We start from the raw sequence: 12,860 nt of genomic DNA, 5'->3' as shown, positions 1-12,860 counted from the left end.
CCGTCTCAAAAAAAAAAAAAGAGTGCCTGGAAAAATTGGTGAAATCTGAATAAGGTCTATACCCGAGTTAATAATGTATCAGCATCAATTTCCTAGTTTTGACAATGCATTAGGATTATGTAAACTATTCCCATTGGGAAAAGCTGGGGAAAGGGTACATGGAAACTTCTTGTGAGTCAAACAGTTTTGAAATAAAATAATTTAAAATCCTATTTTAAAATCTCTTCAATGTTTGGCCATTGTACTAAGACTAAAATCTAACTTATTTTCCAAAGCATACAATGCTTAGTATGATGTAGCGCTTGCCTATCTCTTCTCTGACCTTATCCACTTACTGGTCTCCCCCTTCTACTATACACGAGCCATTATTTTCCTGTCAATTCCTCAAGCATAGTAACTCCTCTCCCACCTCAGGGACTTTGTAACTGTTGTTCCTTCTGACTAGAATTCTCTTATCACAGCTGTCTCATGAAAGATACATACTCTTCTCTGGATGGCAAGATTTTCTTCATTATTTGTTCAACAAATATTTATAAATGCAGGTTTGAGAGGCAAAGCCTCAAGGCCGCAGTGTAGTTTTGAACATATTGGTTTGAAGTGCTTCTGAGACAACTGGAAGTCACGATTAATAATCTAATTAGATCCTCAGATCTAGAACTAGATATAAAATTTGGGATCTGGCTTACAATTTGATGAGTTGTACAGGAATTGGATGGTACTTGAAGCTATGTGAGTGAAATGAGATCACGTAGGAAGAGACTATACTCTGAGAAGAGAGGGGGTCCTAAGGCCAGACCCTGGGAACCATTAATAGAGCAAGAGGGAGTGATAACATGGAAGCCAAGTAAGAGTGTTTCAAATGGGAAGATTCATCCAATGTATCAAATGCTGCTAAAAGATCAGGTAAGATCAACAGAACTATGTTTATTAAATTTCACAACATGTACAGCCATATGTTGATATAACTAGAAAAATTATATCAATATTATATTATATATTGATTATATATAATATTTTAAAATATTATATATTTTAAAATACTATAATATTTTAAAATACTATTTAGTATATTTTAAAATACTATTAAAAAATAATAATATAATAATAATAATGCTATTAAAAATAATAATACCAGGCATGGTGTCTCACACCTATAATCCCAGCACTTTGGAAGGCTGAGGCAGGAGGATTGCTTGAGCCCAGGAGTTCAAGACCAGTCTGGGCAACATAGCAAAACCCCATCTGTACAAAAAAATACCAAAATTAGCTGGGCGTGGTGGCACACGCTTGTTGTCACAGCTATTTGGGAGGCTGAGGTCGAGCGATTGCTTGAGCCTGAAAGGCAGAGGTTGCAGTGAGCTGTGATTGAGCCACTGAGCTCCAGCCTGGGTGACAGAGTAAGACCTTGTCTCAAATAATAATAATAATAATAATAATAATAATAATAATAATAATGCAAACATTAGCAGTAATATAATGAAACTTGCTCTGTCATAGATCACTAGTAAGAACATAAATTGGTATAATTCTTTTAGAAATTATTTTGGCAATATGTATCAAGAGAGTTTTGTTTGTTTGTTTGTTTGTTTTTAGAGATGGGGTCTCACTCTTTTACCCAGGCTGGAGTGCAGTAGTGTGATTATAGCTCACTGTAGCCTCAAAATCCTGGGCTCACGTGATCCTCCTGCCTCAGCCTCCTGAGTAGCTGGGACTACAGGTGCACACCACCGTGCCAGGTTAAAAGGGTTTTGTTTTTTTTTTTCTTTTGGAGACGGAGTCTCTCTGTTGCCCAGGCTGGAGTGCAGTGGCACGATATCAACTCACTGCAACCTCCCCCTCCTGAGTTCAAGCGATTCTCCTGCCTCAGCCTCCCAAGTAGCTGGGACTACAGGCGCGTGCTACCAGGCCCAGCTATTTTTTGTATTTTTAGTAGAGACAGAGTTTCACCATGTTGGCGAGGCTGGCCTCGAACTCTTGACTTCAGGTGATCCACCTACGTTGGCCTCCCAAAGTGCTGGGATTACAGGCATTGAGCCACTGCGCCCAGCCTAAGTTTTTAAAGTGTTTAACTTTTGACCCAGCAGTCACACTTCCAAGAATCTTATCAAAAGAAATCTTCCTAACCATGGAAAAGACTGCGTCTCTGATGATGTTCCTAGCAATAATATTTACCAATAGTGAAAAAAATAAAACCACCAAAATGTCTAATACAGGAGTGTTAAGCAAATGATATAGTTCACTCAGTGAAAAATTATGCAGACATTGAAAATGATGTTTATAGACTGAACATGAATATAAAACAGCAGCCTGTACTTGGTAAATCTGAAGAAAACACTAATGTGGTTTTTGCCTTTTTGATAATTTCTATGTGTTAATTTTTTCCATATTTATAAAATTATCTTTAATGACCATGAATTACTTTCTTAATCAAAAAAATATATTTTTAAGCTTGTTTATATGATTATATTAACTTTTTCTTGATTTTTTTCTACAATCTTCTTATATGTATTATTTATTATATTTTACTTCCATCTTACTCTTTGCTACATTAAGAATGCTTCATTTACTCTTTCCTCAGCAATTATACAAAAGGTAGTTGTATTTAAAATTCTGAATAGTGAATATGATTTTCAGAAAAAAATTAAAATATCTATTATTTATTATTTATTAGGCAAACCTATATTTCTCTATAAAAATCATCAAATGGGCTGGGTGCAGTGGCTTATGCCTGTAATCCCAGCACTTTGGGAGGAGGAGGTGGGTGGATCACCTGAGGTCAGGAGTTCGAGACCAGCCTCACCAACATGGTGAAACCCTGTCTCTACTAAATATAAAAAAATTAGTGGGGCATGATGGTGCATGCCTATAATCTCAGCTACTTGGGAGGCTGAGGTAGGAGAATCGCTTGAACCCAGGAGGTGGAGGTTGCAGTGAGCCGAGATTGTGCCATTGCACTCCAGCCTGGGCAACACAGCAAAACTCGTCTCAAAAAAAAAAAAAAAAAAATCATCAAATGAGTATTCTTCAGGAAAGGCCTTCCCTGACCATTATTCCTACTTCCCACAATGGGTTCTACTATCAGATAACCCCATAGTCCCCCTAATTACTCCTTACTGACACTCATGATAACAATCTTAAAGGTTCCTTTGTGAGTGGATGCCATGTTTTTAGAAAATTAAACAAAAGCAGTATTAGAGGATTAGGATAGAATTCTAGACTAGCCCTCATCATCTGATTTTTTAATTCTAGCAATTTCCCATAGTAAAACAGTTGCTTCCATTCTAAAAGTACCTTATTAGGAATAATTCCAACTCAATTCCCCTTCTCCTTATGTATCATGAGAAAAAGGGAGCTTTTCAGGTCTATCTGATTTCTAAGAGCATTTTCCTTAAAGCCCCCAGACACTGTTTGAAACCTGCCTTGAAAGAGTATGTCATTTTGAAGGCAGGCTCATGTAGCAAGAATTCTAACAGATTAGTTTCAGAAACTCTACTATGTATTTCATTGAGATTAACACTAGGGTTATTTATTTAAGTATCCCCATAGTTTCAGTGCATTCAGGATTCTGATTGTGTGTAGAGTTTTTGACGAGTTGGAAACTGTATTACAACTTATTTATAATTCATAAAGTTCGCATGGGGAGGAGGCTATAAGGTAGAAAGAACAAAGCTGAATCTTGAGCACATGATAAATTTACAAATGTAAGCAATGTCTTAACCAAAATAACAAATTCAATATATCATGATGTCACATCAAAATACTTTAGCTATGAAAATAATAAAAAATGAAATTTTATTTTGTTTTTATAGAATTCCATAGTACTCAGCACACAGATGGCCACATTGGGACAGAAGCCTGTCATACATTCAGTTCTGAAGAGAAAAGTTCATTCTTCAAATGAGAAAATGAAAAGGGGGTATTTAATTTTTTTAATTTTAAATATAGAAATATGAAAACTTAAACTAGATTTTACAATTCTAGTGGAACTTAATGAAATGTGTCTATATGTTATTTTCAAGTGCCTTCTTTTATAAAACACAAAAAAATTGATAATCAGAACTAATTACTAACTTAGAAAATTCTAGACTCTTGGATTAGAGTTTTACAATTTGTGTCCATATGTAATCCTCAATCCAAGAGCCTCATTCAGGTTGGTGGCAAATCCTGGAAATATCTCAAAATGTGTCCTACTGGTTTATAAAAGTCAACCACGGTGGTGTCCAGTGCCCATACACACACATACACACGCACACACACACACACACACACCACAAATTCTATCTGAGAGGCAAGATACATTACTGTTAAAGTTAGTAGGTTATCACAAGGTATAGACAGACTTTCTTAGTCTATTAAGCACCTAGACACAGGGCAAGGTGCTTTTAACTAAAGGATAAAGTACCTGCCTTCAATAATCTTTCATTTAGTGTGAAAGACAAACAAGAAACAGATACTATATAGGAGTGAGGCCAGGATGCAGAGGAACACAAAGAGGGTGCACCAACTCTGGCCTGGAGGAGAGGGAGTCAGGGAGGACTTTTCTAAAAAGGTGACATCTGCATTATTGAAAAGAAGTAAAACCTAGCCAACTGGGGGAGAATTCCAAACATAGGAAATGACAAACAGCAGGTCCTCAAATAATGTTCATTATAACATTGATTAGAAAAAACTTGATTCCCTGTTGGGGCCACTGCTGTGTGGAGTTTGCATGCTCTCCCCGTGTCTGCGTGGGTTTCCTCCAGGTATTCTGGTTTCCTCCCACATCCCAAAGCTGTGCACTTGAAGTTCATTGGCGTGTCTGCATGGTCTCAGTTGGAATGAGTGTGGGTGTGAATGTCAGTGTGCCCTACGATGGGGTGACGTCCTGTCCAGGGTAGGCTCCTGCCTTGAGCCCTGAGCTGCCAGAATGGGCTCTGGCCAACCACAACCCTGAACTGGAATAAGCAGGTTAGAAAATGAATGAATGGATGGATGAATACAAACTATTGTAAAATGAAAATTTGTAAAGTAGACAAGAGTATGACATGACAATAAACAATGCTGTAGGAAAGTGCTCAGAGAGCCGCCATATTTGTTATTGTTGAGTTTTGAACTGTGTGATGGTAGGAGGTGTTTCTTAACAATTTGGCACACATTAATTTCTTGATTTAACCCACCATCACTATGATCACCCTCACTCACGGATTCACCAAGAGTTGGGTCAATAATTACCTTACTTGTGAGCCACCACGACTAGCCCTAAGAGTTCTTTATATTCTAGATACAAGTCCTTTATCAAACATATGATTTATAAGGATTTTCTCCCATTCTGTGAATTGTCTTTTCAGGTTCTTCATGATATCCTTAAAGCACAGAAGTTTTACATTTTTATGAATTCCTAATTACCTGTTTTTTTTTCCTTTGGTTCTGTGTGCTTTGGGTGCCATATCAAGGAAACCATTGCCAAATCCCAAGTCACAAAGTACCACACTGTTTTTTTCCTATGAGTATTATAGTGTTCGCTCTTACATTTAAACCCTTGGTCTACTTTGAGTTTATATTTGGTCTGTATTTGCAGTGAGTTCATTTTGTGGTAGGGGGTCCCAATGGATTCTTTTCTGTCTGGAGATCTAGTTGTCCCAGCATAATTTGCTGAAAAGACTGTTGTTTCCCCCATTTAATTGTTTTGGCACTCTTGTTGAAAGTCAGTTAAGAGTGAATGTGACAGTATATTTCTGGATTTTTAAATTCTATTCCATTGCCCTACATATTCATCCTTATGCCAATACCACACTTCTCCCATGGGTCTGTGCAACCCACGATCAGGAGATGCCCTTATGAGCCCATGCCACCAGGGCCTTCGGTCCAATACACAGAGCTGTGTGGAGTCTCGGCAGAGCAGCCACTCAGGCACATGCAGAGACCCAGGGGTTTTACATACTGTGGACCCAGGACCCCTGCCAAGGTGGAAAATTTGTCCGTACATATCCCTAGGAAGGAGGCTGAATCCAGGGAGCCAAGCAGCATTGTTCTGTGGGCCCCAATTGTACAGCACCTAAGGAAAAATTCTAGAAAAATATAAATCATCAAAATTGACCCAAAAAATACATATAGAACTTGAGTAATGTTTTAACTGAAAAGAAACAATTATTATTTAACAATCATTGAGGAGGGGAAGAGAGCACTAGCACAGATAATTCCAATCCTAAACACTGAGATGAAGTTATTAGCATACTCAAATTCAGGCAAGAGCTATATAAGAAAGGAAAATCACAAGCTAATCTTATTCGTGAATGTAGATGCCAAATCCTGAATAAAATATTATCAAATAAATTTAGCAATAGGCCAGGCATAGTGGCTCACACCTTTAATCCCAGCACTTTGGGAGGCCAAGGCAGGAGGATTGCTTGAGGCCAGGAGTTTCAGACCAGTCTGGGAAACAGAGAGAGACCCTATCTCTATACAAAAATTAAAAATTAGCCACGTGTAGTGGCATGCACCTGTAGTCCTAGCTACTTGGGAGGCTGAGGCAGGAGGATTGCTCAAGCCCCGGAATTTGAGGCCACAGTGAGCGATGATCATGCCACTGTACTCCAGCCTAGGTGATAGAGTGAGACCTTGTCTCTAAATAAATAAATAAATAAATCCGGTAATATATATGAAAAATATATGATATATGATCAAGTTGATTTATACCAGAAGTGCAAGTTGAGTATCATATTTTTAAATGTTTTAATGTAATTTATTACATTAATAGCTTAAAGGAGTAAAATTAGATGATCATCTCAAGAGGGACAAAATTAAGCTTTATTTCAAAATGTTTTTTACTTCTTGTTTTCCTCGGCTTAATAAAAAATAAAATAAATTTTTTAACCTCATACTGTACATAAAAATAATCTCAGATGAATTAAATATGTACATATGAAAGGCTAAACTGAAAAAAATTAGAAATATAGAATATCTTTATTGTCTCAGGATAGTGAAGGATTTCTACAATTCAAAAGTTACTCAAACTATACGAGTAAACATTTGATAAATTCAGCTTATTAATGAATACATGATCTGATGTTCAGCCTCATTAGTAATCAAAGAAAAATATTAATAGCCCAATGAGATCCATTTTCCACATACCAGATTGATAAATATATTAAAGTTTTAGAAAGTCATTGGTGAGGATATGCAACAATGGAACACTAATGTGGATTGCTGATGGAAGTGTAAATTGGCACAACCAATTTGAAAGAATTTTACATTATCAGGCAAAGTTAAAGATGCACATACCCCATAGTTACAAGCTCAATACCACTGTATACCCTAGAGAAATCCATGCACAGTTACCTCAGGAGATGTGCAAAAAAATATTTATAGCAGCATTGTTTGCAATTGCAAAAAAGAAGAAGAAAGAAACTTTAATTTCCACTCATGGAGAAATGTATAATGAAGAAACCAAACATATACTTATTAGTATTGGTTTAACCGTAAGTAACAGAAAACTTGATTAATAATGGCTTAACAACAACAACAAAAAATTTCTGCTACTTAAAAAGAAGCCTAGAAGTGGCCAGTGGTTGAGGCCGTAGGCTTTTTCCAACCTTCTTCTCCACCATCCTCAGAGTGTTGGCCTCACCTGTGGCCTCATGGTCACGAGATGGCTGCTGAAGCTCTAACAGCACAAGTCTGCACTCAATGTGAGAAAGGCAGGTGACAGTGAGTGGGTAGCCAGCGTAGCAAAGAGGACTTTTTCCTTAATGGTGCTATCCTTTTGTCAGAAAAGTGTGGTGGCACATGCCTGTAATCCCAGCATTGGGAGGCTGAGGTGGGCAGGTTGCCTGAGCTCAGGAGTTCAAGACCAGCATGGGAAACATGACAAACCCTGCCTCTACGCACAAAATACAAAAATTAGCCAGGCATGGTGGCACACACCTGTAGTCTCAGCTACTGGGGAGGCTGAGGTAGGAAGAATGCCCAAGCCCAGGAATTTGAGGCTGCAGTAAGCTATGATTGGGCCACTACACTTCAACCTGGGTGACAATGAGACCCTGTATCAAAAAGAAAAAAAAAAAAGAAAAAGAAAATAATTTCTTACATGTCCTTGTATATCTCATTGGCCACAGTGGGTTATATGGCCAATTCTAGCTACAAGAGAGACTAGAAAAAAAATATCTGGCTTTTCCAGCCTATACAATGGGAGGCTAGCAAGGATAAGGCAATGCTTTTCAGTGGCGCTCACCGGTTGCTACCACAACAAAATCACCTGTGATTCAACCAACAGATTGGCTTAGTCTTTTTCTTTTTTTTTTTTTTTAGACAGGGTCTCACTTTGTCACCCAGGCTGGAGTGCAGTGGCATGACCACAGCTCACCACAACCTCAAACTCCTAGGTATCGGGGGAACCTGCCCCCGATAGTAACATAGGTTCTTTTCTATTTTCCCTAAGTGTCAGCCAGCCTGAGAAATAAAGGGAAAGAGTACAAAAGAGAGAAATTTTAAAGCTGGGTATCTGGGGGAGACATCACATGTCGGCAGGTTCCGTGATGCCCCCCAAGCCGCAAAACCAGCAGGTTTTTATTCGTGATTTTCAGAAGGGGAGGGAGTGTACGAATAGGGTGTGCGTCACAGAGGTCACATGCTTCACAAGGTAATAAGATATCACGAGGCAAATGGAGGCAGGGCGAGATCACAGGACCACAGGACCGGGGTAAAATTAAAAATACTAATGAAGTTTCATGTCCCACTGGGCACGCATTGTCATTGATAACATCTTATCAGGAGACAGAGTTTGAGAGCAGACAACCAGTCTGACCAAAATTTATTAGGCAGTAATTTTTCGTCCTAATAAGCCTGGGAGTGCTATGGGAGACCGGGGCTTATTTCATCCCTACAGCTGCGACCGTAAAAGAGAGCCTCCCCTGAAGCGGCCATTTCAGAGGCCTCCCCTCAGGGACACATTCTCTTTCTCGGGGATGTTCCTTGCTGAGAAAAAGAATTCAGTGATATTTCTCCCATTCGCTTTTGAAAGAAGAGAAATATGGCTCTGTTCTGCCCGGCTCACCAGCAGTCAGAGTTTAAGGTTATCTCTCTTGTTCCCTGAACATTGCTGTTATCCTGTTCTTTTTTCAAGGTGCCCAGATTTCATATTGTTCAAACACACATGCTCTACAAACAATTTGTGCAGTTAATGCAATCATCACAGGGTCCTGAGGCGACATACATCCTCCTCAGCTTATGAAGATGATGGGATTAAGAGATTAAAGTAAAGACAGGCATAGGAAATCACAAGGGTATTGGTTGGGGAAGGGATAAGTGTCCATTAAATCTTCACAATTTATGTTCAGAGATTGCAGTAAAGACAGGTGTAAGAAATTATAAAAGTATTAATTTGGGGAACTAATAAATGTCCATGAAATCTTCACAATTTATGTTCTTCTGCCATGGCTTCAGCCAGTCCCTCTGTTCAGGGTCCCTGACTTCTCGCAACACCTAGGCTCTAGCAATCCTCCCATCTCAGCCTCCTAAGTGGCATGTGTCACCATGCCTGGCCAATTTTTCCACTTTCTGTAAAGACAGTGTCTCGCCCTGTTGCCCAAGCTGGTCTTTATTTTTTTCTTCAACTTTTAAGTTCAGGGGTACAGCAGATGTGTTACATAGGTAACATGTGCCATGGTGGTTTGCTGCACAGATCATCCCATCAGCCAGGTGTTACACCCAGCATCCATTAGCTGTTCTTCCTGATGCTCTCCCTCTCCCCATTCCCCCCAACCAGCAGGTTCCCTGCATATGTTGTTCCCACTCACCCCACCATGTGTCCATGTGTTCTCATCATTCAGCTCCCACTTATAAGTGAGAACATGCAGTGTTTGGTTTTCTGTTCCTGCATTAGTTTACTGAGCATAATGGCTTCCAGCTCCATCCATACCCCTGGTGTAAACATGCTAAAAATGTATACACTATACAACAGTGAAAATATACAAACCAACACTAATCAGTATGAATGAATCTCACAAGCATAATATGGAATGATAAAAGCAAATCATAGAGGAAAGGTAAAGTATAATTCCATTTATATAAAGTACAAAACTAGAAAAATTAAATAGTACATTGTTTAGTAATGGGTAAACTAGTTTTTATAATTTTTTTATTTGTAATTTTTGTGGGTACATAGTAGGTATATATATTTTGGGGGTTTATGAGATTTTGATATAGGCATACAATGTATAATAATCACATCAGGGTAAGTGGAGTATCCATCACCTTAAGCATTTATTCTTTGTGTTACAGTCTAATTATACTCTTTTAGTTATTTTTAAACATCCAATTAAATTATTATTGACTATACTCACCCAGTTGTGATATCAAATACCACATCTTACTTATTCTATTTTTTGAACCCATTAACTATCCCTACTCTCCCCCACAACAACCCCCCACCACACACACACACACACACACACACACACACACACACTACTCTTTCCAGCCCCTGGCAACCATCATTCTACTCTCTATGTCCAAGAGTTCAATTGTTTTAATTTTTAGCTCCCACAAATAAGTGAGAATATGGTGAAGTTTGTCTTTTTGTGCCTGGCTTATTTCACTTAGCATAATGGCCTCCAGTTCTACCCATATTGTTGCACATGACAGGATCTCATTCTTTTTTATGGCTAAATAGTACTCCATTGTGTATATGTGCCACATTTTCTTTATCCATTCACCTGTTGATGGACACTTAGGTTGTTTCTAAATCTTGACTATTATGAATTGTGCTGCAATAAACATGGGAGTAGATATCTCTTCAATATATTGAATTCCTTTCTTTTGGGTGTATACCTAGCACTGGGATTGCTGGATCATATGGTAGTTCTATTTTTAGCTTTTTGAGGAACTTCCAAACTGTTCTCCATACTGGTTATACTAGTTTACATTCCCACCCACAGCGTACAGGGGCTCCCTTTCTCCAGCATTTGTTATTGCCTGTCTTTTGGATGAAATCCATCTTAACTGGGGTGAGATGATATTTCATTCTAGTTTTGATTTGCATTTCTCTAATGATCAGTGATGTTGAGCACCTTTTCATATACCTATTTACCATTTTTATGTCTTCACCTAAGAAATGTCTATTTAGATCTTTTGCCCATTTTTATTTGGATTATTATTTTTTTTCCTGTAGTGTTGTTTGAGCTCTTTATATATTCTGGTTATTAATCCTTTGTCAGATGGATAGTTTGCAAATATTTTCCCCCATTCTGTGGATTGTCTCTTCAATTTTTTTATTGTTTCCTTTGCTGTGCAGAAGCTTTTTATTTTATTTTTTATTTTTATTTTTTGAGTCTCACTTTGCAGAAGCTTTTTAACTTGATGTGATTCTACTTGTCCATTTTTGCTTTGGTTGCCTGTGTTTATGGGATATTGCTCAAGAAATCTTTGCCCACTCCAATGTTCTGGAGAGTTTCCTAAATGTTTTCTTTTAGTAGTTTTATAGTTTGAGGTCTTAGACTTAAGTCTTTAATTCACTTGTTTTTTGTATATGGCAAGAGATAGGGGTCTAGTTTCATTCTTCTGCATACTGATATATAGTTTTCCCAGCACCATTTTTTTTTTTTTTTGAGACAAGAGTTTCACTCTTGTCACCCAGGCTGGAGTGCAATGGCATGATCTTGGCTCATTGCAACCTCCACCTCCCATGTTCAAGCGATTCTCCTGCCTCAGCCTCCGAGTAGCTGGGATTACAAGCGCGTGCCCACCACGCCCATGTAACTTTTGTATTTTTTAGTAGAGATGGGGTTTCCCCATGTTGGCCAGGCTGGTCTTGAACTCCTGACCTCAGGCAATCCCCATCGCCTCAGCCTCCTAAATTGCTGGGATTACAGGCGTGAACCACCGCACCCAGCCCCCAGCACCATTTCTTGAAGAGACTGTCCTTTCCCCAATATATGTGCTTACTACCTTTCTCAAAAATGAGTTCACTGTAGTTGTATTGATTTGTCTTTGGGTTCTCTGTTCTCTTCCATTGGTCTATGTGTCTGTTTCTATGCCAGTAACATGCTGTTTTGGTTACTGTAGCTCTGTGGTATAATTTGAAGTCAGGTAATGTGATTCCTCCAGTTTTGTTCATTTTGTTTAGGATAGCTTTGGCTATTCTGGGTCTTTGGTGGGTTCCATAAAAATTTTAGGATTTTTTTTTCCTATTTCTGTAAAGAATGTCTTTGGTATTTTGATAAGGATTGCATTGAACCTGTAGATTGCTTTGGGTAGTGCAGACATTTTAACAATATTGAATCTTCCAATCCATGAACATGGAATGTTTTCCTTTTTTGTGCCCTCTTTAGTTTTTTGCATCAATATTTTATAGTTTTCATTGTAGAGATCTTTCAATTCTTTGGTTAATTCCTATGTATTTAGTTTTTATTTGTACCTATTGTAAATAGGATTACTTTTTTATTTCTTTTTCAGATTGTTTGCTCTTGGCGTATAGAAATGCTACTGATTTTTGTATGTTGATTTTGTATCCTACAACTTGTCTGAATTAATATATCAGTTCTAATAGTTTTTTGATAGAGACTTTATGTTTTTCTAAATATAAGATTATATCAGCCAGGCACGGTGGCTCACGCCTGTAATCTCAGCACTTTGGGAGGCCGAGGCAGGCGGATCACGAGGTCAGGAGTTTGAGACCAGCCTGACCAACATGCTGAAATCCCATCTCTACTAAAAATACAAAAAAAAAAAAAAAATAGCCGGGTGTGGTGGCATGTGCCTGTAATCCCAGCTACTCAGGAGGCCGAGGCAGGAGAATTGCTTAAACCCAGGAGGCGGAGGTTGCAGTGAGGAGAGATTGAGCCGCTGCACTCCAGCCTGGGCAACAGAGGAAGACTCAGTCTCAA

The 12,860-nt window shown here is 38.5% G+C and overlaps 1 protein-coding gene across 8 annotated transcripts in view; it reads left to right on the top strand.

Annotated features, from left to right (window-relative positions):
- CATSPERE (catsper channel auxiliary subunit epsilon) overlaps positions 1 to 12,860 on the top strand; it is a 193,760-nt gene that overhangs the window by 70,595 nt on the left and 110,305 nt on the right. For 7 of the 8 annotated variants that reach the window (XM_054550079.2, XM_054550090.2, XM_054550070.2 and 4 more), the window contains one exon: positions 3,810 to 3,916. The exons of the other annotated variant lie outside the window; for it this stretch is intronic. In XM_054550079.2, the coding sequence (XP_054406054.1) occupies positions 3,810 to 3,916 (107 nt within the window). The remainder of the gene's footprint in view (positions 1 to 3,809; positions 3,917 to 12,860) is intronic. 8 annotated transcript variants of the gene reach the window in all.

This window comes from Pongo abelii, chromosome 1, assembly GCF_028885655.2.
Source record: "Pongo abelii isolate AG06213 chromosome 1, NHGRI_mPonAbe1-v2.0_pri, whole genome shotgun sequence".
Taxonomy (NCBI): Eukaryota; Metazoa; Chordata; class Mammalia; order Primates; family Hominidae; genus Pongo; species Pongo abelii.
The sequence above is the reverse complement of the archived record's forward strand: the minus strand, read 5'-3'. Positions and strand labels throughout refer to the sequence as shown.